The sequence below is a fragment of the Pseudorca crassidens genome, chromosome 7 (genome assembly GCF_039906515.1).
Source record: "Pseudorca crassidens isolate mPseCra1 chromosome 7, mPseCra1.hap1, whole genome shotgun sequence".
NCBI lineage: Eukaryota > Metazoa > Chordata > Mammalia > Artiodactyla > Delphinidae > Pseudorca > Pseudorca crassidens.
Genome location: NC_090302.1, coordinates 8,564,227 through 8,590,448, shown reverse-complemented (window position 1 = coordinate 8,590,448; position 26,222 = coordinate 8,564,227). Strand labels below are relative to the sequence as shown.

The following is a 26,222-nucleotide window of genomic DNA, read 5'->3' as shown; positions in this document are numbered from 1 at the left end:
CGCAGCAACATATGTTGTCTGCTGATTTTTTTTCCTTAAATACGTTTCTGTTTAACACTTTGTGGTCATGCATGTGCAGGTATCCTGTGGAGCAGTGTTTCCCAAACCAAATGTACTCTGAGCTAGAAATCCCTTCCATCTTGACATTATAGGAAAGGAGAAGCCAAGGTCGCTAAAGATTAGGGAGGGAGGGAGCAGATGTGCGGACATTACACTTTGTAGGAATCATTTTCTAGGTAGCAGCTCCCAGGTTTCTGGATGGTGGGTCTTGAACTGAGCAGAGTGACAGGCCTCTCATATCCCAAGATGGCATCAGCTACTCAAGAAGGAGACAAAAGAGGCTGTTGTACAGTTTACCAAATTTGCTATACACAGGTGTGACGTGCTTGCACAAAGTTTTTGTTCCTGTGAAGTCCGATGTCCTGTATATTTTCCCACCGCGCCATAAGTGCTATGACAGCAGAGAGCACACGTCTCAGGTTTAGCACCTGGCCCAGCACCTGGGACCTCACAGGTGCTCAGGAACTGTTTATGGAATGAGTGAATGAATTTCAACTCAGATACAGGTTTTTTTTAAATTAACCTTTTTATTTTGAGAGCATAATAGATTCATATGCAGTTAGAAGAAGTAACACAGAGAGATCCCAGGTACCCTTTACCCAGTTTCCCCCAATGGTAACATCTGGCATAACTATAGTAAAGTATCAGTCACGGCCAGGAAATGGTCAGTGATACAATCCATTGGCCTTAGATTTCCCCAGTGTCACATGCAGTCTTATCATATGTGTAGGTTCATTTCTCCACCACCACAGATAAGACACAGACATGGCTCCATCACCACAGAGTCCCTTATGCTGCCCTTTTATAACCACACCTACCTCGCTCTATAATTTTATCATTTCAAGAATGTTGTATAATAGAATCACACAGTAAGTAATCTTTTATGGTTGGCCTTTTCCACTCCACACAATTCCCTGGACATTCATCCAAGTTGTTGTATCTGTCAGTAGTGTGTTCCTTTTCCTGGCTGAGGGATATTCCGTGGTGGGCATGCACCACAGTTCGTTTATCCATTCACCCTTCCAAAGATTTCTAGGCTTTTTCTAGCTTGGGGCTATTATGAATAAAGCTGATACCAACATTTGTGTATAGGTATTTGTGAATATATTTTTTCATTTTTCTGGGATAAATGCCCAAGAGTGCAAGTGCTGGGTCATATGGTAACTGCATATTTAATTTTATAAGAAACTGCCAACTGGTTTCCAAAGAGGCTTGGCTTACCTTGCACATTCCCACATATATATATATATATTTAAAATAAATTTATTTATTTTATTTATTTTTATTTTTGGCTGTATTGGGTCTTCGTTGCTGTGCGCAGGCTTTCTCTAGTTGTGGCGAGCGAGGGCTACTCTTCGTTGTGGTGCACAGGCTTCTAATTGCAGTGGCTTCTCTTGTTGCAGAGCACGGGCTCTGGACACGCGGGCTTCAGTAGTTGTGGCGCGTGGGCTCAGTAGTTGTGGCTCGCGGACTCTAGAGCACAGGCTCAGTAGTTGTGGCGCATGGGCTTAGTTGCTCCGCGGCATGTGGGATCTTCCCGGACCAGGGCTCGAACCTGTGTCCCCTGCATTGGCAGGCGGATTCTTAACCACTGCACCACCGGGTAAGCCCCCACCCACAGTCTATAAGTGGTCCAGTTGCTCCATGTCTTCGCCAAAGTTTGGTATGGTTGCTGTTTTTTATTTAGAGATAGAATTCCAAGGGCACTGGTACAGATCATTATTGAAAGGAGGCTTGCAGTGAATTACGACAAGACTTTAGTAATAGCAGAGAACCTGGTAAGTTCCAGGGACACCTGTCTTTGTCCAGAAACTTAGTAGATACATAAATACTGTAGGAGGAATGCATTCTAGAATGTTAGAGAAGTGAGGATTAGAATGAGAAAGATGACTGACTAATGGTGGGAGGTAACATCAAATATACCCAAAGATATGTCAGAATATCTAACGGCAGATAGGGGGTGGAGGAGGGAAAGGAGAAAAGGGGGCAGGAACCCACCTGCGTTCAAGTAGAGCAAAGGCCAGCAGAGGTTATCATTAATTCATGACTCGTTAATTCAACAAATATTCATGGAGCAGCCTGCTATGAGCCAGGCATTCTGAGACACATGGGACATGGTCATGACCGAGGTTGGTAAGGTCCCTGACAGTTAGAATAACCAGCATTTATTTATGTGTCAGGTGTTGTGCTAAGCACCTATGATATCTTTTAATCCTCCCACAGAGACAGATGTTATTTTAAGCCCATGTTACAGATGAGGAAACAAGCTCAGAGAGGATAAGTAACTTGCCTGGGGCCACAGAGCTAGAGTGCCATGGAGCTGACATTCAAAGCCAGGCATGTCTGACCACCTTATGGTTGGTGGAACTTGCTAAGGGATGGTAAACTTAAGATCCTGGTACAGGAGCACCTGGTACTGTGACCCCATAAGCACAGTTGGGGAACAAGATGCCATCTGGAGCCAGACTCCAGGGGCTCGGATTTCCTGGGACCCTTACACTCTAGAAATCCTCTTGCTTACTTCCTACTTCCTAGTGTCTGAAATCTCTTCAAAAGAGGACAGGATTCTTCCATTTCGTCATTAGAAGTTAATGTATAATTGCAGCTCTGCTTTTTTGTGTCACTTATCTTCGGAAGGAGAGACAACTGCTCCCTTATGTGCAATAAGCTATTCTCGTACCTGTTGTTAGGAGGCCCGGGGCTACTTCCAAGCCTAAATCTGTAGTCTGGCACATTTTTCAGCTTCTCTGTCCCTCAAATAGGGGGATCCCATCCATCTGTCTATTACAAACTGCTTATCCAGGGGGCGGAGGTGTCGTCCCGGCGCTCCTGACATTGAGCTCTGCTGTCGGTAAGCCTGTTGCTTTTCACAAATTCTCTCTGCTGATCCAGGAGGAGTCCCGTTCTTCCATTGGCTTTAACTCTTCCAGCAGGGCTGGAGTTGACTGAGGCCTGGAATAGGGGGGTCTGGCCAGTTGTTAGGGTCAGTCACTAATCTCTGGGCCACTTGAGTAAGGACGTGTATCGCTGAATTTCAGCTTCCTTTTTTTCCCCTTTTTCAGTTTCCATAACTTCGCCTCTTTGGAGGGGGTTGTCCTGCTTTCCAGGTCCCTGACTTACATAATGGTAATTTTTCTAGCCTCTGTGTGGAGCTGGAAATCTTTGCTCTCATCCGGGCCTTCTTTAGAGATTCAACATGATGGCCCTCAGCTCTGTTCATGCTCGCAAAGAGTGATCCAGCATCCTCTCACGTTAATTTACTAAAACAGAAAGAGTTTCTATTTAGAGCCTAGACCACAGTCCCTGTGAGGAACTTGAACACTCTGATTCTTTTTTGCACCTGCCTTGTTCTGGTGACATGCTGTTGGGTCCCAAGTATTTTCTAGGTGAGGTCACACTGCCAACACTTTTAGGGAGGGGATGTCGTGCTGAGCTGTGATGCTGCCCTTAGCCCCGCCCTAGGAGGCTGCTTGGCCCCAGGTCTCCCTTTCCACCACAGGGGAAAAAAAGGCATCTTACATTTGGTAGTATATATGAGTCCATGCCACTCTCTCACTTTGTCCCAGCTTACCCTTCCCCCTCCCCATGTCCTCAAGTCCATTCTCTACGTCTGCGTTGTAAAGCAATTATACTCCAGTAAACATGTTTTTTTTTAAAAAAAAAAGGCATCTTATTTAAAATTCTTTAAAAAGTTGGTAATCATGTATGCTGCACGCCCCTTCCCAGGGCTCTCTCTAACAACCGGAGAAGAATTCATACTAATAAAAAGAGTGATAATAATAGCTAACATTTATTGAGTAGTTTTCATGTAATAGACGTTATGCTTAGAATAAATTTTTATCTGCTCTTTTTAGTTTATTCTTTATAACCCTATTAAGTAGGTGATACTATCAACCACATTTTATACATGTGGGAACTAATGCCCAGGGAGATTAAGAACCCACATCTGTGACTGAAGCACTTGCCCTTAGGGACTATATGACACCTCCTCCCATTCATGGAAAACTTGATCAAGGCCTTGTCCTTCCTTATAAAAGTGCCGCAGAATGGCTAACAGGTTTCCCAGGGATTCCAGAGTCATCTGGAAGAGCAGTATTTTTCAAAACATTGTCTGTGAACCCCGTGCATCAGAATTCCCACCACTGCTTATTAAAATTGCAGTCAGGCTGAATCACAACCTCTGGGAATAGGGCCAGGGAATCTGCATTTTTAGAAAGCTCCCCCCCCCACCCCCGGGGATTCTGATGGACTCTAATAAACACTGCTATTTTCATTGGCATACTAATCACAGCTTATGGGTAGGCCTGAAACCAGCAAAAGGGATTGGTGAGGCTCTAGGGCAGGGGTTGGGCAGTCTTTCTATAAAGGGCCAGAGAGTAAATAGTTTGGGCTTTGCAGGCCCTACAGGTCTCTGTTGCAACTCCTCGACTCTGCCATTGAAACCCAAAAGCAGCCACAGACAGCCTATCACCAAAGCGCGTGGCTGTATCCCAATAAAACTTAGTATTCAAAAACAGGCAGTGCGAGGCCAGAGCTTGCTGACCCCCATAGTCATCCTGGCCCACCAGCCCTCTGACAGCCCCTTTTGTGTGGGGCTTATTCTTACACTACTTTCTGTTACCTACAGAGAGCTGTACCCATGAAATTAAAATCACCTGTTGTAACAGATTAAACCTTGAATCTTAGTGGCTTCAAGCAATCAAAGTTCTTTCTCTCTCATCTCACAGTCCAGTGAGGGTGTGCCTACTTAGGATATTCTGTGTGGTCATTTGGGGACCAGGACTCCCTCGTGGTGCGGCTTCACCCCTCTTGGTCCTCACAGCCAGCGGATGAGGAAAGAGAGCAAGGATTATTCATGGGAAATTTGTATGGGCGTCGTCTGGGAGAGGTACCCATCATTTCTACCCACATTTCACTGGCCAGAATTCTTATTGTTTGGGGTCCAGAAACTGATTTCTCAAGCCTGTGAGGCCCTTGGTCTCGAGACTCTCTCTAGTCCCTTCTGTCTTTGCTTGAAATCCATCCAGTTCTAGCCCGGGCTCATCTCTTCCTTGAAAAAACCTTGCTAAGGTCAGCCAGTAGGAGCCAGCCCACGGGTTCACTCTGACCTGTCCAGCCACGTTCCTTGGAGCTGCAGGCTCAGAAGGCACAGGTCCACCTCCTCAGTTACTGTAGGTGCAAGTTTTATCACCAGTTTGCTACTCTACAACCTAGATCTCTGTCTCTCCAGCCTCTGAGATGCATTTCCTCCCTGGCTGCTGCCTGCCTGTGAAGCCTGTGCCACGTATTTTAGATTGTTGCCATGGTAGTAGCACCTCACTGCAAGATACCGACTTCTGTGCTAGTTCAGGTAGCACAGTGGCTTTCACAGGTAAACCCAAACTCTGCGTGATTAACACAACTAAATGTTTATTTCTTGCTCACAGCATATTCTAATACAGATGTTCTTAAAGGTATGACCTTCCACTTGGGTTTTTCCTTCTTGGAGCTCTGCCTTCCTCTGGGTCCTCATGGTCCTCTCCACCCTGCTGGCCGCAGGGAAAGAGGGCAGGTACTTCCCATGGCATCCCACAGGCACATCACTTTGGTCTGTATTTTCTTGGCCAGGAATCAGTCATATGGTCACAGTCACTGCAAGAAGGGCTAGGAAATGTAGTCTAGTGACAAGCCCCAGAGGAACAGGAAGTAGGTTTTGGTGTGCACGTAGGCATATCTGCCTCTTGGGCCAGGACTGTCTGGACTGATGGAGTACCGTCCGGGGGCTTATCAGGAAGAAGGTCAACAGGTGGCCTGCCTAGGTGCTCACGAGGGACGTTATCAGGCAGCAGCTAGTGAGATCTGAAAGATGTGCAAATATCTTCACAGACGCAACAAACGTTTACTGCATGTTCACCCTGTGCCCAGCAGTGGGCCAGACTCTGGGGACCTGGAGGAGAACAAAACTCCCCTTGGAGCTCGGGGTGATCCCCCTAAACACGACCCTTGTGCTGCTGGGTGCCAAGGGGCCAGAGAGCCTGGGGACAGAGGAGGGGAGTGGGGCGGGTTTTTTAACATGGCTGGTTTGAGTGCCTCCTGCCGCCCTAGAAATGCATCCTGTATAGTTCAGCCTGCCAGCCACCATTAGCAAGCGCTGTCTCTGCAGTGTATTGGATGAAATGTAATTAGAGGGGAAAAGGGCAGCCGATGGCTGACGTTCTGTTTATCTCTCTCTTGGTTGTTTTCCTAGGACATTGTTTTCCCTCTATGAGGCTTCTAAGGAGGTGGCTGCTCCAGGATGTAGGATCGTCACCTTTTTTTGTGTTTGTTTCTGGCTGTTGGCAAAGTTAGGGAGCTGGCACTGTGTCTTGGACCCCCCTCTGTGGTGCTGAGGACGGCACAGGGAGGGACCCAGAGCCCGGCATCCTTGCTTTTTTCATGTTGTTGGCCATTTGGGTTAGAAGCCACTGTTGCTGCGGTTGGTGACTGCGTCATGGGCCTGGCGTAACTGATGAGGTGGGCTGAGGTCTGGGCAGACAGCGCTCAGTCAACAGCCATTGAGCATCGGCTCTGTGCCCGACCTCTGTCCAAGCCCGTGGACACTTCCCTCCCCGGAGCCCACTCCCTCTCGGTAACTCGGGGCGCTGGGGAAGGATCTTGAAACTGTTATGTAAGGCAATGGAAGTATCCTCCAGGAGCGTTTTCAAAAAGGGCTAAGAAAATGGGCATAGAGGACATGGCTAACACTGGAGCAGGCCACGGAGGGAAGTTTTTACATCTCTTTCAGAGATTTTTCGGTAGAAAATCATATCACTAGAAGCAGGAAGGTAACCTGGGTAAATATCTAGGACACCTTCCAAGCTGCATTCATTAATTTGTCACATGGTTTCAGCTAAGGCAGTGAGGACTACAAAAGGTTAAATCTCTCCAACACGATGAACTCAGCCATCCCTGTGAAATGGAGGAAGCGGAATACCATTAGACTCTCTAATCTCATTTCTCTCTTGCTGTCCTTCTTGGAGCCTATCAAATAGTGACCTGGCAGAGAGTCAGTTCTGTGGACGTGAAACATCAGAGTCAGTCTCTTTCTGAACGTGCCAACAGGGCTGTAATTTAGAAAATGTAGCCTACCTTTTAAGGAAGGATGAAAAGGTACTAAATGCACCTTTCTTTGCATGTTAGATCCCAAATATTTGGGATATATTAAACACGTAATTCCTGGGGAATTTTATTTTCTGTTTTATTAGAGTATTTGCATGACATATTAGAACCAACTTATTAAAACTGGTTGTATTTGTGGATCTCCGGTGGTTTCATGAGTACTGCTTGAGGTCCTATATATGCCAACTATTCAATAAGATGTGTCTTTTGAGTGTGTAACTATGCATTCAAGTTGCAAATGCAGTAACAGTTTTGCCCTTGTTTTAATTACTCTTCCTCAACAATGCATGTGATTTTTCTTATCTGATTTAAGCCTTTTTTGAGGGGAGGGGGTAGGAAAGTATTAGCTACTGCCATGTAAAAAAAACTAAATATACTTGGAAGTTGGAATTTTACATTTTTCTGTTAGTCCTAGTCTGTTTCCATATTGTCATGTTGTCATAAATTAAAGGGGAGGGCGTGGGGCCTACCAGGATTTTGAAGTTTTTTTTTCCCCTCCTATTTAAAGTTTATGTCTCCTGTATAGCATCCCATAATGCTGGTTATTTTTATGCTGAATATTTGGGACAAAGAGCCTCTCTTAAATGAAAGATAATTGCAAGCTTTGTCCCTTGCCTCAAGTTTACTGCAGGTTTTCTCTCCTCGTTGGTTATACAAAATGAAATTATAAACCACCAGTAGCCTGGGAGATGTCAATCGATTCCAAATGACTAAATATTTAATTCAATCATTGCCTATACTTCCAGGGATGACTCGGGTGTTTTTCTTCTTACTGAGGGCTCCATGCACGCCCGGCTCTGCAATGGCTGCTGAGGACTGTGTCTGTTGCAAGGAGGCTCCCCTGCAGTGAGGAGCTGGGCAAGCCTGTTCCATAGCAGCCCTTTTTGCAAATGGTAGTGGATTTTTGCAGAAGGTTTGTGGCCAGATCGCTATGTATAATACTGATGAAGCATTTTTGTTCCAGCTCTGTCTCGGAAGACCTAGGCTGTAGACGTGGGGATTTCAGTAGGAAACATTATGGATCTGTGGAGCTGGTAAGTTTACACTGTCTGTTCAGTGGTAGAACATTGATTTTGATTTAGAGAGGATCGCCAAGCTCTTCAGATCTTTTGTTGTATATTTACTGTTAGACCATGTGAGTACAGTATAAGGACTGGATGGGAATGAATGACTATTGAAGGGCTATAATAATTTGATCATCTTTATCTGTGTGTTTTTACTGTTACGTACTTTTAATCTGTGTCTTTCAGTGTGTTAAAACATGTGGCTTGGTATTTTTCTCTGTTAATGGTGTTATATAATTAAATAAAATCATTTATGAATTAAGAAAGGTAGCATTTGTTTTTATGTTATCTTGTTCCTAAAAGTTTCTAAATCTAGTTTTTGAGGTTTAAATATTATTGTAATACATATTCTGATTTTTCTGTACCTTTGCTCTCTGGGTATGTGATAGGAGTTAGAATATTTATGAGCTCTTTTTTTTCCTGTTAAAAGTATATGTGTTGGGCTAGATAAATGACTGTGATAGGTAATAGATATCTGGAATGAAAATATCCATATTTTCTTTAATGAGAGAGATTGGGGATTGTGTTATGATTTTTTTTAATTGTATGCTTTCATTTTAAAAGAGGCATAATGAAGGCATATCATAGCCTCAGTTTTTTAAAAGACAGAATTGTGAGTTCTTTTCCCACAAGAAAAGAACAAATTGCATGGAAATTTGAACAAATTTTCAGGAAAATGTGCTCATAAGATTCTCTTGGTTATTAAAACATTAAATTTATTATTTCTGTCTATTTACAAAAACTGAGTTGATGGGATCCATTTGTATAGTACCCAGTTATCCCCGATTAATATAAGCTGCATTCTTGCAGGGTTTAAAAAGTAAAAAAAAATTATGCCAGAATCATGTACCAGTAGCATTCTACTTGAATTCAAGCATACATTACAGGTTTGAATGTGTACCTGCCCCAGGTATATTCCTGAAAATATGCGTTAAGTAAAAGATTTGGTCCTTGTTCTTAGGGTGCTTACTGTCCTCCAGCTGGGCAGATAAGATATACATAATATATCTAAAGAATGAATTTAGTCACGTGAAAGATGCACTGGTTGATTCAATCAATGCCTGTTCTGTGTGAGTCACTGGTGACACCATGCCAACTCAGACCACCACCTCTCCTGAAAGAGCATGTGCATAATTATAATTCAGAGTGGGAATTGGTAAATATTGTGAGAAGCACACAGATAGGGCCTGGTGGGGGTTGGGAAAAGGAGGGAGCAACCCATTCTAGCCAGGCATCTCGGGGAAGCAGCCTGGAAGGCCTTATGGGGGCTGTGGGATGTGGGTTGGTGGCAAGGAAGACAGACAGTAGATATTTGCACACTGCAAGATTCTTGGCAGTGATGATTCGAAGGGCAGCAAGCAAATGGTCCTGCCCAAGCAGAGAGTGTAGGGCAGCAGAGCATAGTGGTTACACAACAGCTAGGCTTTGGACTCAAACAGGCCTGCATTCACATACCAGTTCCATCACTTATTATCTTTGTAAACATCTCTGAACCCCAGGGGTGCCTAAGAGCTTGTGCTCTGAATTCATTCTTGTTTCATCATTTACTAGTTGTATGATCTGGAACTTCTTTGAGCCTCAGTTTTCTCATCTATGAAATGGGGTTTATTAATATTATCTACCTTATAGGGTTGTCAGGAGGATTAAATGAGATGATGCACGTAAGCACAGTCCCTGTTAACTAGCTATAGCAACAAAGATGAAATTTGGTAGCAAAAGTAGGACCTTGACTCTTAGGTAAAGACTTGAACGTGATCTAATGAGTATGGAGCTCTGTAAACAATGAGAGTGGTGTCTGGGGGAGACAACGTAGGTGTGTAGAATGGACCCTTTATAGACTTGTGGAAATCACAAAATATCAGACTGGGAACGTACTTCAGAGCAGCAGTTTCAAGCTTGAACAGGCATCAGAATCACCTGGAGAGTTTATTAAAACAAATTGCTGGATCCCACCCCCAGAGTTTCAAGTTCAGTAGGTTGGGGTTAACCTAGATTTTGCACTTCTAACAAGCTCCCAGATGATGTTGATGCCGCTGGTGGCAGGACCACCCTTGAAGAAACCCTGCCTTACTGAATCCTAGACTAGGCATCAGTTATCCCCAGCCTGATGAGGCAGCTCATTGAGCAAAAGTTCTTCAATCCATCTGTTCAGGTTTTTACTCTAGAGCCATGATTGTGTGTGTGTGTGTGTGTGTGTGTATGTGTTTATAACTTTTTAAATATTATAAAGTAACTTTTAAATACATTTTAAAATTCCATGTGTAATTTCACCACCTTGAATCAAGTATTTTCATCTCCTTTGGTACCTTCCAATTTTTATAGCTCCAAAGCCATTTCTACATGGCTGTAATCAAATTATACATTTACTTTCGCATTCCTCTTTTTTCATTTAACTGTATTTTGTAACTGTCTTCTTGTCATGTAGTCTTTGAAGTTACCATTTTAATCGGTGCATGATAGCCCAACAAGGTGATAAACAATTATCTGTGGAACAGTTTCCTTCCTTTTGTAAAATCAGGTTGTTTCTAGTTTTCCCACGTTAGAAATGACACGCGCTAGAGGCTGCAATGGTTGGGAAAGATGCAATGAGCTAGTTCCAGTTTTGCCATCTGAGGATCTCTTGAAATTCTGACTCCAGTGTTTTAGGGAGGAGACATTTTCTCTCGCCTATGAACGGCAGAGTATTATTAAATTAAAAACCATTTTATCGGGGCTTCCCTGGTGGCGCAGTGGTGGAGGGTCCGCCTGCCGTTGTGGGGTACGTGGGTTCGTGCCCCGGTCCGGGAGGATCCCGCATGCCGCGGGGCGGCTGGGCCCGTGGGCCATGGCCGCTGAGCCTGCGCGTCCGGAGCCTGTGCTCCGCAGCGCGAGAGGCCGCAGCGGTGAGAGGCCCGCGTACCGCAAAAAAAAAAAAAAAAAAAAACATTTTATGCGTCCTCAGTTCATGAGAAAGCGAGTTTAATTTTTCTTACACCTGGTTTGATGAATATTGTTGGGAACCCAATCGATCTTGGGTGTCCTGGAACTCAGACTTTGTAAAGAGGTCCTTAGGATTCTGTAAAATTGAAATTTTAGCATGAACTTCTTCTGACCTTCAGGAAATTGGGTAGAAGTACTTGTGAAGAAGGAGATCGGCCGTTCAAATCAGCAGTGAGGGCAGATGCAGGGGCTTGGTTCCTAGGTTTCAACTGGGTATACGTTTGGTGAGAGACTGTGGAGCTCAGATCTCTACTGACTCACAGGAGAGTTTCTCAGCCCTGATTCAACAGCTGTGTGTTGAAGTCTCCCGCCATGGGGCAGGCACGGTGCCGGGCACTGCGAGAGAAGGAAAAAACCAGTTGTTCTGCTCTCCTGGAGCTGGAGATAGTCTAGCTTTAGAAACCAACGGCCTCAAACTTTGAGTCTCCAGGCCATGTGTGTCTTAGCTGCCCCCAGCTGTGTTCCCTGCCTTAATCAGGGATGGTTTCCTCGCAAAGAAGGGAGATCCACTGGGTCCAGCTCAGGTATAAAGTAATGCATGGAAAGGGTGTGGGTGCATCTCCCCAGAATGCAGTGCAGGAAGCACAGCTGGGCCCCATGTGACTGGGAAGCCATCAAGCAGCTATTCTCGTTTCTCTCCAGTCCCTGTGATTTCTCAGCTTCACTCTTCTCTGCGTGTCGATACCAATCTCCTCTCTGCACGCCAGCTTCCCCGAAAGCACAGTTGCCTCTCTCCAGTCCATTTTATTCCCAGCAGCGGTGGGTTTTTTTTTAATACTTCTTTTTACCATGGTAAAATATACACAACATAAAATTTACCATTTTTAAGTGTACAATTAAGGGCCATTATGTACATCCACAGGGTTATGCATCCATCACCACTACCCACTTTCAGAACATTTTTCATCATCCCAGATAGACACCGTACCCATTAAACAATGACTCCCCATTCCCCCCCGCTCCCCAGCCGCTCGCAACCTCTGTTCTATCTTCCGTCTCTGTGAATTTGCCTATTTTACATGTACATGTAAGTGGAATTATACAATTTTTGTCCTTTTGATTTATGATTTATTTCACTTGGTGTAATATTTTCAAGGTTCATCCATGTTGTAGCATGTGTCAGAATTTCATTCCTTTTTATGGCTGAATAATGTTTCGTCATGTGTATATACCGCATTTTGTTTATTCACCTATTGACGGATGCTTGGGTTGTTTCTACTTTTTAGCTATTGTGGATAATGTTATTGTGAACATTGTTACACAAGTATGTGCTTGAGTCCCTGCTTTTAATTCTTTTGGGTATATTAACTAGGAGTGGAATTGCTGGATCTTGTGGTGATTCTATTTTTCACTTTTTGAGGCACTCTCAAACTAGTCTCAGAGTGGCTGCACCACTTTACATCATTCCCACAGCAGTGCCCCAGGGCTTCAGTTCCTCCACGTTCTCACCAACACTTGTTATTTTCCTTTTTTTTTAATAACCATCCTAACAGGTATGAAGTAGTATCTCATTGTTGTTTTGATTTGCCTTTCACTAATGATTAATAATGTTGAGCATCTTTTCATGTGCTTATTGGCCATTTGTATATCTTCTTTGGAGAAATGGTATTCAAGTCCTTTGCCCATTTTTAAATTGGGTTGTTTGTTTTGTTGTTGTTGAGTTTTAGGAGTTCTTAATATAGTCTGGATATTAATCCTTTATCAGATATATATGATTTGCAAATATTTTCACCTATTATGTGGGCTGTACTTTTATTCTGTTGACAATGCCCTTTGATGCACAAAAGTTTTTAAATTTTCATGAAGTCCAGTTTATCTATTTGTTTCTCTTGTGGCCTGTGCTTTTGGTGTTTGTATCCAAGAAATCATTGCCAAATCCAATGTCATGAAGATTTCCCCCTATGTTTTCTTCTAAGAGTTTTATAGTTGTAGGTTTTATATTTATGTCTTTGATCCACTTTGAGTTAATTTTTGTATATGGTATAAGGTAAGGGTCCAACTTCATTCTTTTGCATGTGGATGTTCAGTTTTCCCAGCATTATTTGTTGAAAGGACTGTCCTTTTCCCAGTGAATGGTCTTGGCATCCTTGTCGAAAATCAATTGATTATGTATACAAGGGTTAATTTCTAGGATTTCTCTTCCGTTTCATTGATTTATATGTCTGTCCTTATGCCAGAGTGATGTTTTAAAATGTTGACAATACAATGTCTTTTCTTTCTTAAATCCCTTCTGTGGCCCATTGCACTGCAAGCCCAGACCTTTTACAAAGCCCTACAAGATCCTGCATGGTCCCTGTTCTACCTTCCTATCCCACCGTCTCTCATGCTACTCACCGTGCTGCAGTGGCCTGATTTTGGTCTCTAGAACAATTTGAATTCCTCCCTGTTCTTTGCACTTACTATTCTCTCTTCGAGCTGTTCTCTAACTCAGCATCCTCTTTATTTTCTCAATGGTGTTTATCACAATTGATTTTTTAAAAATATTTATTTGGCTGTACCGGGTCTCAGTTGTGCCACGCGGAATCTTTGTTGCGGCATGCGAGATTTTTTTTAGTTACGGCATGCGGGATCTTTAGTTGCTGCATGTGGGATCTAGTTCCCTGACCAGGGATCGAACCTGGGCCCCCTGCATTGGAAGAGCGGAGTCTTAACCACTGGACCACCAGGGAATTCCCACAATTGATATTTATTTGTTTACTAACTACTCTCTCATCCACTAGAGGTGAGGGTGGGAACCATGTCTACCTTGTTCATTGTTGGATTTCTAGGCCCTGGCAAGGCCCTGGCACATACAAAGTTCTCATTCACTGTTTTTTATTACTAAATTGATTTCTAGTCCCCCAATCCCCTGGTCTTGCAGCCCTTTCACCCCTCATAGTCATAGGGTGAAGGGTTCATTCTTGGACCCTAATTTCTTGGATTCAGGTATCTATCCCTGATTCAAACAGTTGAGTTCAGGGTAGTGGGATCATGTGGTATAAACACGGCCTCCTAGACCCACATCCTCAGCAAAGTTTGTGGATAGGGCAGATTCTCTCTGAAAAGGATATAGAGAAAAATCAGTTTCAAAGAGCATGAGCTGGGAAGGAGGCCTCACATGTGTCTGCAATATTTCCTCTTATAGTAGATGATTTAAAAGCTCAAACTAAAAGCACCTGGCTAAAATGTCATCTTCTGCCAGTGGACTATTATCCCTGACACTTTTTTAATCCCATAAACAATGATATGGATTATAAACTCTCTAAAAATAGGAATCATGGCTCTTTATGTACCACTGTGTCCCTCATACCAACCACAATGCTTAGCATTAGTAACTTAGTAAATATTAATTGAATGAATGAATGGTTCAATTTGGTTGGAATTAGAGAGTAGCCTAACCCGTCAAAAATAAAGAAGGAAAAATGAGCTTCTTTGATTCCCCCCTCCCCAGTATAGACTCCTCAGCTTGCAGTGCATTCCATCTGAAACATACGCCGTTTTTTCTTCTTGATGAATTGAAAGTCTGGTCTGTCGTGGCAGCATTCTAAGCAAGGCACAGCTATTACCCCATCGACCATTCTTCTTTACTTTATATCGAAATCTGTCAGGATAAGATTGTTTGTAGTTTTTACTGATCTTTCCTTGGCCTTTGACTCAATGGGTAAGAAACTGCTATGGGCGCCATATGGACCTCTCCGCTGCCCAGCCCAGCCGCTGAGCCTTATATAACCCCACATCTGGATACTTCTGGGGAAGGTCTGGATGAAACAGGGTGGTATATTGTCCATTCCTTTTAAAACTTGTACCCTAATGACTCAAGCCTGCATTTGGATCAGCTGCATGTTCCCCTGGTATATCAGAGAGACACATATAAATGCGACTCTGTGAGGATAGCATGGGTTTGTTTTATGAACTCAGGGTGGCCTCAAAGGACGTCTGGCTGTACTGAGCACAGCCCAAAGAGAGGTTTATCATGAACTTGGTTGGCATCTGCAGGTTTTAACATTTGAGGTTTTGACTATGTGAAGATCTTTGAAGTCTGATGTGTAGTAATTTGTATTTTTGCTCAGGCACAAACTTGAATTACGCCTGTGGGACTATCGTGCAGAAACACGGCTCTTGGCTAATGAGTGATTTAGCTAGCTGCCTGCCCAGCATCCCTAATACTCTACAGGGTTGAGTAGGCTTTTTGTTTTCAGAGGCATTTTATGGGAGAATTATATTCTACGTAGTATCACTAAATTGAGAGATGAGTGATGGTACCAGCATATTTCCCTTAGGAACATCAAAACATCAAGACTTCTACATTCTACAGCTAGAGTCATAATTTTGGCAGATGTTCTCTGATATTTAACTGTCTTATATTTAAGGCTTTGATAGCTGGTTGACTCATGTAGGTACTGCAAGGTATAACATTCGTCTGGAGTTATCGGTGAGTTAACGTGGTTGAAAACTCTGGTGCTCTTTTCAATATTTTTGATGCCCTTGTGGATGATCAATAATGCCAACATGGAACCTTTTCCAGGCTAAAATTATTGCAACCATTTTCGGTAATGTAGAACTTTAAGACCTCACTCAGATAATTATTTATGCATGAGAATGGAACCAGAAATCTTTTATTATGATGATTATTTTATTATTATTATCAGTTTTGCTGTTTACTGAATGCTTACTGTGTACCAGTGACTGGGCTAAATACTTTAGACGCATTTACCTATTTAATCCTCGCAAACGACTATAGGCAGTAGATGTTATTGGATTGCTCCACACCCTGTGGATGCTCAGAAGACATTTGTGGACATTGAATGGATTCCCGTTTATCAGACGATCTCAGAGAGATCCCACGGCTAGTGAGTGTAGAGGTGACGCTTAAGCCCAGGTCTGTCTGACTCCAAGAGCCCCTGTGCTTAATCTCTCAGTCTACGAGCCTGTGCTGTCATAGCTCTGCCACGTATAGGCTGTTTCCTGAGGCAATTGGATTGATTGTTAGAGCAAACATCTCTGCCCTTAATCAACAGCATAGAGTAGCTCTGCTTGAGGTTTTAGCTCAAATACATAATTTCGAACTCTCTTAGGTCCAAATCTTAACAAAAGCTTGATTTTAAGAAGAATGTTCATAAAGAATTACCTAAGAGATGTCCATGCCATAAATGGTTTAAATTTAATTTCTGGATTAGGCCCAACCATAAGGTAGCTGCAAACACTTGGCCTGCCTTTCTTGGCCCCTCTTAGTCTTGCTTTTCTTGATCTGTGCCTTGGTGTTACGCCTTTAACTTGCACTGATGGACAGAGCAGGAAAGAGCCATATGGATCTGGATGGTGCGTCTCTTGCAGGAAGGTCTTGAGGATTCTTCTCAAGGATTTTCCCTGTCTGTCACACAGTGTCTCCTTTAAGAGGGCCTATGGGAGAAGTTTTCCTGGGACCAAAAAGCAGCTTTGTTGTTAACCTTATAGGCAGTAGGAATCCTCTAAATGGCTGGCTGGGTTTTTTCCTCTTTGCATTGGCCTCTAGGAAGCTCAGGACCCTATTTATGGCTTGCTTCTAACAGCCTGAAAGGACTTTATAACATGCAGCCTAAACTTATTCTCTTGTTTTCAGGTTATTTGCCCACATCTAATTTTCCCTTGTTCTGAATTTGTTCTGTATCTAATTTTCTCCTTTGAGTGAGATACATTTCAGTAAGCTGCTTTAAATCTCTTCTAAAAAATAAGGTAGAGCATAAATTAAAAAAAAAAATCTGTGTTCAGCTTCTAGCCCTTAACAGCATATCCTCTGTCCCCCATTGATGGTAGCTTAGTTTATAGAATGGTTTTGACCCTTGTCTCCTCCCTACCCTACTTTTTGATTAGTGCTTTCATGAACTATTTTCCTAGGATCAACAACACCTGGGGAGAATTAGCATCACCTGCCCAGCCGTTTGGTGACCACCTAGAGCATTGAGCCCTGTGTTAATGGTCTGGATAATTGGGGTCCAAAAGTCTTCCAAATCAGCTAGCTAAACACACACTGTAATCAGAATACCAGACAAGTCCTCCAACTTTTCCAGGCAAAATCAACTCTGGAAACAGCCATTTCAATGATATTTGGCACCAGCATGCTCTCTAGTTTCAAAACTAGGACTGCAGACGCTCCACTTCCTCCTGGGTAGCGGCGGGCCTGGGTAGCTCACGCTGGGTTCCTCGTGGCCGCACAAGTCTCCCATTCCTGTGCGGCCCCACGTCCTCCTCCGGGTGACCCTCTCTGCTGCCGCGGCGCCCTCAGCTCAGCTCATGACCTCTGGCTCCTACACCTGCTGCTGGAACCCTGGGGTCTTTGTTCTGTGACTCCAGTGGTCTTCACCTGGTGGGATATAGCACTCTGCTGGACTATAAAAATACTTTCAAATTTTGGGCTTCCCTGGTGGCACAGAGGTTGGGAGTCCACCTGCCGATGCAGGGGACACGGGTTCGTGCCCCGGTCGGGAGGATCCCACATGCCATGGAGCGGCTGGGCCTGTGAGCCATGGCCGCTGAGCCTGCGCGTCCGGAGCCTGTGCTCCGCAACGGGAGAGGCCACAACAGTGAGAGGCCCGCGTACCGAAAAAAAAAAAAAACTTTCAAATTTTGATCAATGTACAACAGTTTATATTTTGTTTACCCAGAGCTACAAACTGTTAACATATTGTTTATTTGTTAATTCTTCACAGCAAACCTAGTTTTCCATCTTGATTGTGGTCTCTTGTATACTCTGGAGAAAAAATTCTCAAGTGTGTCTCAAACACCCAGTCTTTCTTAAGTGTCTGCTTGATAATATCTGTTGCCTCTCACAACTTACTTGTGCCAAAGTGACCTCTGCCCTACACCAGGTCCTGTCACGTGCCCAGCTCAACTTTTAGTAAGACAGACCAGGCTCAGCGGTATGTATCGTCAGTTGTAGCAAAAATAAATTTTAAGCTTGATCAAAAATATATAATGTTGGGGACTTCCCTGGTGGCGCAGTGGTTGAGAATCCACCTGCCGATGCAGGGACACGGGTTCGTGCCCCGGTCCGGGAAGATCCCACATGCCGTGGAGCGGCTAAGCCCGTGAGCCATGGCCGCTGAGCCTGCGCGTCCGGAGCCTGTGCTCCGCAACGGGAGAGGCCACAACAGTGAGAGGCCCGCGTACGACAAAACAAACAAATATATATATATATATAGTGTTGGGACTTCCCTAGTGGCGCAGTGGTTAAGAATCCGCCTGCCAATGCTGGGGACATGGGTTCGAGCCCTCGTGCGGGAAGATCCCATGTGCCGCGGAGCAACTAAGCCCGTGCGCCACAGCTACTGAGGCTGCGTGCCACAACTACCAAAGCCCGCATGCCTAGAGCCCATGCTCTGCAACAAGAGAAGCCACCACAATGAGAAGCCTGCGCACCGTGATGAAGAGTAGCCCCCGCTCTCCGCAACTAGAGGAAGCCGGCTTGCAGCAACAAAGACCCGATGCAGCCATAAATAAATAAATAAATTTATTCAAAAATATATATATATAATGTTATATACCTTTGTATACTGCTCTTATGAATACAAAATACTTTCAGTTTTCTGAAAGGTATTTTTAAGAACCTGTGTTTACTTCTGAATTCAGGCAGGCCTACCATCAAAAACGTAGTACTTAACAGCCATGAACACAGACCCAAGAATTTGAAAAACACCCTTTTACTTCTTTTAGTGCTGTTACCTTGAAAATGAATCTTACTTTTTTGCCACCCTTTCACCATGTGAGCTCTGAACAGTCATAGCTCTTTGTTAGACCCTCAGAACCAAGTCTAATGCTTTTAACTTATTAGCTGCCCCCCGGTAGGCAACTTGGGGCAAATTTCCCCGGGGGTATGGGACCCAGAGCATTTGAGGCTTCTTTCGGGTCTTTGTCCTGTCTCGGGGCAAGTCCCTATTTTGTTGGGGTGCACATCCATTCCGCGGGATGGAGCAGCTTCACCCTCTTCGTAGGAGAGGAGAATATCTGTGATTTTAAAATTTGCTCCCCTTTTTTCCCCCACTGGGGGAAGTTAGGGAAAGTCACGCCCAAATCCAGCGTAGCCTCTGCTGTGACTGACTTACCAAAAAGGGCTCCCAGTTTCATGCCACAACGAATATTCTTATTTTTATATTGAACTATTTTACATATTTAATTAAAGCAGTTACTTTGGACTCCTTTATATGTAAGAAAAGGATTGTATGCTTTTTGGCCTCAGCTTTTTAATTGGTCTTTCGCAGTTATCACTGTGTTGCAGTCTTTTAAAATATAATCTCAGGCTGTGTTTGCTTAATAGATGTGAAGACTTTTTAATTACGTTGGGAGTACATTTCAGCCACTCTAAATTCTCCTTTTGATCCCTGCGATAGTTCCACAAATTCCCTTGCAAATTCGCCTTTGGATGCTTCCCCTTCTTGTTCCCACTGAGCCTGCTCTTGCCAAAGTCACCAGAGACCTTTCTGCTACCAAATCCAGGTGACGCGTTTAGTCTTTAGCTCACGGGCCCACTCTGCACATGTGCCCTGTTAAAACTTTCCCCTCCCTTGGCTTCTGCGCCTCTGCTCTCCTGTACTTCTCTTTCTACCTCCCTACGGCACCGTCTCAGCTTCTTTTAGGGAGCTCTTCTCGTCTGCCTGGCCCTTGAATTTGGTTGCTCCTCAGGGTTCTCTTCTCACTCTGTCTGCTCTCCCTCGTCATCTTTCCTATCCCCATGGCTTCTGGTACTGTCTTTAGGCTGGTGACTCACAGGTCCATATATTCTTCCCAGGTCTCTGTCCACAGCATATAGGACCACCTGCCCAAATGTCCACTGGACATTGCCATGGGCAGTTGAACCTTAAAACGCCCACTACGGAACTCACCGTCGTTGCTCTTTGCCCACCCACACCACTGGGTAAATGGCTCTACCTTTCCTTCCGTTGCTAATATCAGAAACCAGGAGCTTACCCATAGCCCACATCCAGTCTCTTACCAAATCCTGTTGGTTATATGTTCTCAACAGATTTCATGGGTAAGTTGCTCTTATTCACATGGATGTGCACTCACAATGCCAGACAGTCTTTTGAGGAGTTGATAGACAGACAGATAGATAGATAGATAGATAGATAGACATATATACGTATATATATGTATGCATGGAAATAGGTATTATGTATATGTACTAATGTAAATTTCACAACTACCTGATGGGGTATAGATACTTTTGTTACCCTCATTTTATAGATGAGGTAACTGAAGTTCAAAGAGATTAACTTGTCCAAAGTCACACAACTAGTAAGTTGCAGAGCTTGTCCCCCTGTCTTATGCACAGTAGGTTGTAGTCATTTAAAAGTTCTGTGATCTCCCCATTGTTATAGGCTGCGCTCCAATGCCCCTCATACCTTACGGCGCATACAAATCACTTGAGGAATTTGTTTAACATTCAGGCTCTGATTTGACATGTCTGGAGTGAACCAAATAGTGTGCATTTCTTTTACAAGCTTCCATTGTGAAAGTGACTTTTAATTCCTTATATGTTTCTCATTTGATCTCTTAAGGAGATAGGAATAGGAAAAGGACAGGCGTGTTTGCTTCTATGAACTCCCTTTTTGGAGTGACATTTGTGTCATTTCCTCCTTCTCTGAGCTTCCGGCAGTTTTTCTTGGTCTCCCTGACTTCTCAAAGATTCCATTCAACAAGTTTTGATAAGAACATCCAGTTTGTCAGAATTCTCAGCTGTAGTTAACCTGATTCTGGGGGATGATTTCCTTAATGCTACAAAGAGTACTTTCCCAAATGTCCCACTCTGTCAGCATCATACTTATGCTTTCAAACAAATAACAACAACAACAAAAAGCCAAAGCCTTCACATCTCTCCTTTGCTTATGGAATAGAGCTTTTAGCTTTCCAAAAATGCCTCCAACCAATCTTTGGAGCCTTCACGCCTCTGGCCCATGATCCAGCCAAATAGGCCTTTACTCACCGTCACCCAGGCCTCTGGGGCTTTTTTATGCCTCTCAGTCCTTCTAAAATGCCTTCTTGAAATACGCCTCTACCAGGGCTGTTTTCCATGTAGCCTTACCTGATTCCCCTATGGGAAAATCATCTTTCACTCTTTAGAACCCTGCAATTGTTTGCATTTCTCTATGGCACCTGTCATATTTTACACTGAAATTATTCGTGTGCATTTCTTATACCTTTTCAGTGGGCAGAACTCATGGTTCTTTTTTATTGTATCCCCAGTGGCATCTAGCTCACTGCCAAATGTCTATGTATTAGCTAAAAGATCAATTTTGCTGAAAATCTGGTGTCTGATCAATTTTTTTCTTTTCTTAAATTTTTAGATTACTTTCCAGTCTCTGTGTGTGTATGTGCACATGCATGCCGATATACTTTTAAACATACTTTTCTGATTATAAAAGGAATACATGCTCATTATAGAAAATTTGAAATATAGTGAAAAAGCACTGGAAAATTAAATTAGTCTGTAATCTTACCACCTATGGATAATCACTATTAAGATTTAGTGTGTCCCTTTAGTAATTAAATTTATATACAAAACAGTTTTATAGTTTTTTTGTGCTTCTTTACTTAAAAACAAAGTAGTCTCTTTTTGAAGACATAGATACTCTTCCGCAAACAACTTTGTCTTCTTCCATCTAAATCTCTTATTTCTTCTGTATGTCTGATTGACTACGCACTGGCTAGGACTCCAGAACCATAGTAAATATCATGGTTGCAGGCATCCTTCTCCTGCAATTCCAGGTGAGATTTTTAGGCAGTATGTGAGGGTTATCTTTTCTCAATCATTGTGTGTCTGAGAACGTCTTGAGCTATGCCTTCCATAAGAGCAGCTTGGTTGGTTTTTAAATTTCTGAGTCATCACCTTTCTCTCTTAAAAATTCACATGTTGGGGACTTCCCTGGTGGCACAGTGGTTACGAATCCGCCTGCCAATGCAGGGGACACAGGTTCGATCCCTAGTTCGGGAAGATCCCACATGCCGTGGAGCAACTAAGCCCACGTGCCACAATTACTGAGCCTGTGCTGTAGAGCCTGAAAGCCACATCTACTGAGCCCGCGTGCCACAACTACTGAAGCCCACGCGCCTAGAGCCCGTGCTGCGCAACAAGAGAAGCCAGTGCAATGAGAAGCCCGCGCACCACGACGAAGAGTAGCCCCCACTCGCCGCAACTAGAGAAAGCCCGCGCGCAGCAACGAAGACCCAACGCAGCCGAAAATAAATAAATTTATTTTTCAAAAAAAATTCACAAATTTTGATCTGTTACTGTATTGTTTTCCTAGGCCTGCCGTAACAAATTACCACAAACTGAATGGCTTAAAACAACAGAAATTTATTCTCTCGTAGTTCTGGAGGCTAGAAGTCTGAAGTCAAGATGTTGGCAGGGCCACACTCCCTCTGAAGGTTCGAGGGAGAAATCCTCCCTTGCCTCTTCCAGCTTCCATGGTTACCAGCAATCCCTGACATCCTTTGGCTTGTAGCTGCATCACTCCAATCTCTGCTTCACATGGCCTCCTGACCTGCATTTCTGTAACTGTGTCTCCCTCTTTTCTCTTATAAAGACACCAGCCATTGGACTTAGGTCCCACCCTAATTCAGTGACCTCATCTTAACTTATTTAATTACATCTACAAAGGCCCTCTTTGCAAATAAGAGCGCATTCTGAGGTTCCAGGTGGATGTAAAGTGGCGGCAGGGGGCGGGGAACACCATTCAAGCCAGTACAGTTACTTTTTGCCCTTTAGTGTTCAGAAAGAAGCCTGAGACAGTTTAGTTTATTTTCTTTTTCGGAAACCTTTCCTGCCTGGATCTTTCTCAAACCTTCATCTTTATTCTTTTATTTTAAAAATGTTTCCCATAGTTTCTCTGTGTCTTTCTCTTCTCACCAATTTTTCCCAAAATATTGCATCTTTGCAAATCTTGGACCCAGGTCTTACGTCACGGATGAATATTTTCTTCAGATATATCTTTGATTATTGCTCATTTTTTCCCCTTGAAACGATAAGGAAGATCTTTTTTCTGTCCTCTGTAGCTGTCTTTTCTTTCTCATTATTTTCATTTTGTTTTGTGCCTTTTCATTTTGGAAAGGCATCTCAAATGATAAACATCCTACTGTCTCTGTTTTCTACAGTAAATGTTTTGCTTTCCTCCTCCAATGAGGATTTTAATCCTACATTTGCATATTTTGTCCTCTTTTATCTTGCCCGCTTCCACAAGCTTTATACGCTTGTTGCAAAAATTGTCTTCTGTCTTATTGAGGACAACAACTGCTTTTCTAAACTTTTATTTTGGTTTCATAGTAAAAAATGATGAGCTTCCTTTTTTAGTTTTCAGGATCATATGTAGCATTTTTTTTTTTCATAACTCCCATGTTGGTGATTTTTTTTTTCCTTTTTACAGAATCTTCAAACAAAAACAAAGAGCTATTCAGACCTTGTATTTTCAACAGACAGAATGTACAATGGCCTGAGCCCTCATTGTCCTTTTGGGTACTGCAGCTTCTCTGAACCAAACATCTGGATGGCCAGTGGTTGTGCAAAGCTCCCTGATCAATATCCAGAATCTAGCTGGCATTTATCTTGTAAAGCTCTGCTGGAATGAGATAGGATGTTCTCTGTGCTTGGCTTTTTGCTGCTCTGAATGAGTAGCTCTAGAATTTATACATATAGCCAGGACTTAGGGGGCTCCAGGTAGCAGTCTGGTTGGAAGAGGAGTATTAAAGTAATGTTTGCTTAGCTCTTTACATAAGCTTGAGAAAATACCATCTGTGTAGATTAAAGAACAGGATGGAGATTAAAAAGGTTATATCTCCCCCCATCCCAACCACACTTTGGTGCGCCCAGCAGCTTGGCATATTGACAAAACCATGTTCCCCAGGGTGCTCTGCTACCAGGACCCTTCCGGTCTGTCTCCCTACCTATGGCACGTTGCTTATGAAGACTGCATTTTCTAACGTGGACTTTGTCTCCCTCCCTCCCCACATCTTGCCCAATGTGTTCTTGGAGAGAAGAAGAGGTGCTGGAATGGCTGGGGCTACCTTAAAATGCAGTACCTGTGCAGTAAAAGGATGATGCCCGATGTTTTATTGTTATTCTTCATATAGACCCAGTGTTTCTTAGCCCAAAGGAGGTGATGAAGAAGAAAATAAACTGCCATCCAGCTTTCTGTAATGACCACAGATTTGCTCTGTTTGGGGCAACAAAGTCAGTGACCGAATATGTTTCCCATTTCTTTTCTCCATTGGCCATACAGTAAGTAGAAAATGTCCTGATGTTTTGGCCATTGGGTGGACAATCAGTCTTCAGACTCATGAATTGTCATCTTTTGTGCTGAATCTTCACAAATATTTTACTGGGAATTTGAGTATCAGGGACTAGTCAGATATTTTAATGAAGAAACCAAGATGGATAGCATTTGAGATGGAGGGTTAGATGACAGTACTCATCCTGACTTGCCTCAGATTTCTCAGTAGAATAGGTGGAGAAGTCATTGCTTGGAAGAAAAGGTGTTTCTGGAGTGGCGATTTGGTGATTGACGAGTCAGGGCCAAGATGGGAGATGTAATGGGAAGTGAAAAAGGAATGGATAAAAGAACTGGGGAGTGGTAGTGAAGATCTAGCCATGGTCAAGAAGCATGAGCTTGGCATAGGCCTAGTCATATGGAAACATGTCTCTTTGAACACAGAAGGGAAGCGTGAGCGTTTACTTGGTAGGAGGTGATTGAAAACTGGGACTTGACTTGGTGGGCTTGAGTAGAACTCAGCAGTACGAAGGTCTATGTGTTAGTAAGTGCAGGGTTGGTGTGATTAACCACAGATCCCCAGCTAGAATGTGTACCGGAAAGAGCCAGCGTGGGTTATAAGTCAGGTACTGTGATGACAAATCTATACCAGTGCGGGTGAGAGCAGGTTTGGGGTCTTAGTAGTGGATGACAAAGCCATGGAGTTAAGTGAGGTCATTAGATTTGAGACAGCTGAAGGGCGTGAGCTCAAGACATCAGATAAATCATTGTGATGGACGTTGAGTTTGCTGAGGATGTTGGCCAGAGATGTGGATGATAAGTCTGAGCCCAGATCCGAGGCCTTGGTTGTTCTTTAGCCAACAATTATCTTCCTAGCTGGAGAATCTTCTAACCAATTCAGGTTCTCTGACATGTGCCCTGGCGCTCAGCACTCCAGCTACCCAACCTCCCAAATCTTTTCTCCACCCCATGGCACAGGCAGAAGAGGATGGAGGTGAAGAGTGGGAGGAAGAAAACATCTCCTCTGGTCCCCGTCTCCACTCCCTTGCCTCTCGCTGCAGACAGCGGAAGTGAACCAGACTGACCAGGAGAAGTGAACCAGGGGCCCGGGAGCAGTACTTGCCAGTCAGGGGATGGCTTATTCCACCCATGTTCAGGCCTTATCTCCCCACCTTTTTTTGATGGAAACATTTTAACTTTCTTTCTTCCCTTCTGAACCATACTTTCTAAGTCAGGGGTATGGATGTGTGTCAGGGTGTCTACATGTCTGTGATTTGCGTATGCAGATGGTCTCCTTGACCAGTATTTGTAGTTTTAAAAGTCTACTTATGTTGGAAATCATTTCTCAAAGGTCCTGTACATCTTCCAGAATAAATTGCATTATAGCGACAAAACCTTTGCTCCCCAAGGCAGAGTTGTCCCTCCAGCCTCTGACCGCCCCCAGTGCCCCATCCTTACTTCTGTGCTGTGGCATTTAACCAGGTTATGTGTGATTTATCTGTTTACATGTGTGTGTGTCTCTCTCCCAGTAGGATCTGTGCTCCTCCAGGGTAGGGATCATGTTGCATTTGTCTTTTTAATTCCAGCAGTTAGTACAGACCCTGAGAAATTAGTTCTCAATAATATCGGAAGAGTGACAAATGTTTAAACGGACCTTCCAAGAGCGTAAATGCAGCACTGAAGTGGTTTAATCGTACTAACAATAGTCACGGCATTTTATATTAATCATTATCATATTATTATTAAAATACATATTGTTATAACATGATTG

General features: G+C 43.5%; 1 protein-coding gene across 9 annotated transcripts in view; it reads left to right on the top strand.

Annotated features, from left to right (window-relative positions):
- GARNL3 (GTPase activating Rap/RanGAP domain like 3) overlaps positions 1–26,222 on the top strand; it is a 153,594-nt gene that overhangs the window by 36,398 nt on the left and 90,974 nt on the right. For 8 of the 9 annotated variants that reach the window (XR_010944852.1, XR_010944853.1, XM_067743257.1 and 5 more), the window contains exon 3: positions 8,162–8,231. Coding sequence is in view for 7 of the 9 variants with exons in the window: in XM_067743257.1 (XP_067599358.1) it covers positions 8,162–8,231 (70 nt within the window). In the remaining 2 variants the exon portion in view is untranslated. Of the gene's footprint in view, positions 1–6,985; positions 7,189–8,161; positions 8,232–26,222 lie in introns of those variants that run through there. The other variant, XM_067743261.1, reaches the window with a different exon arrangement.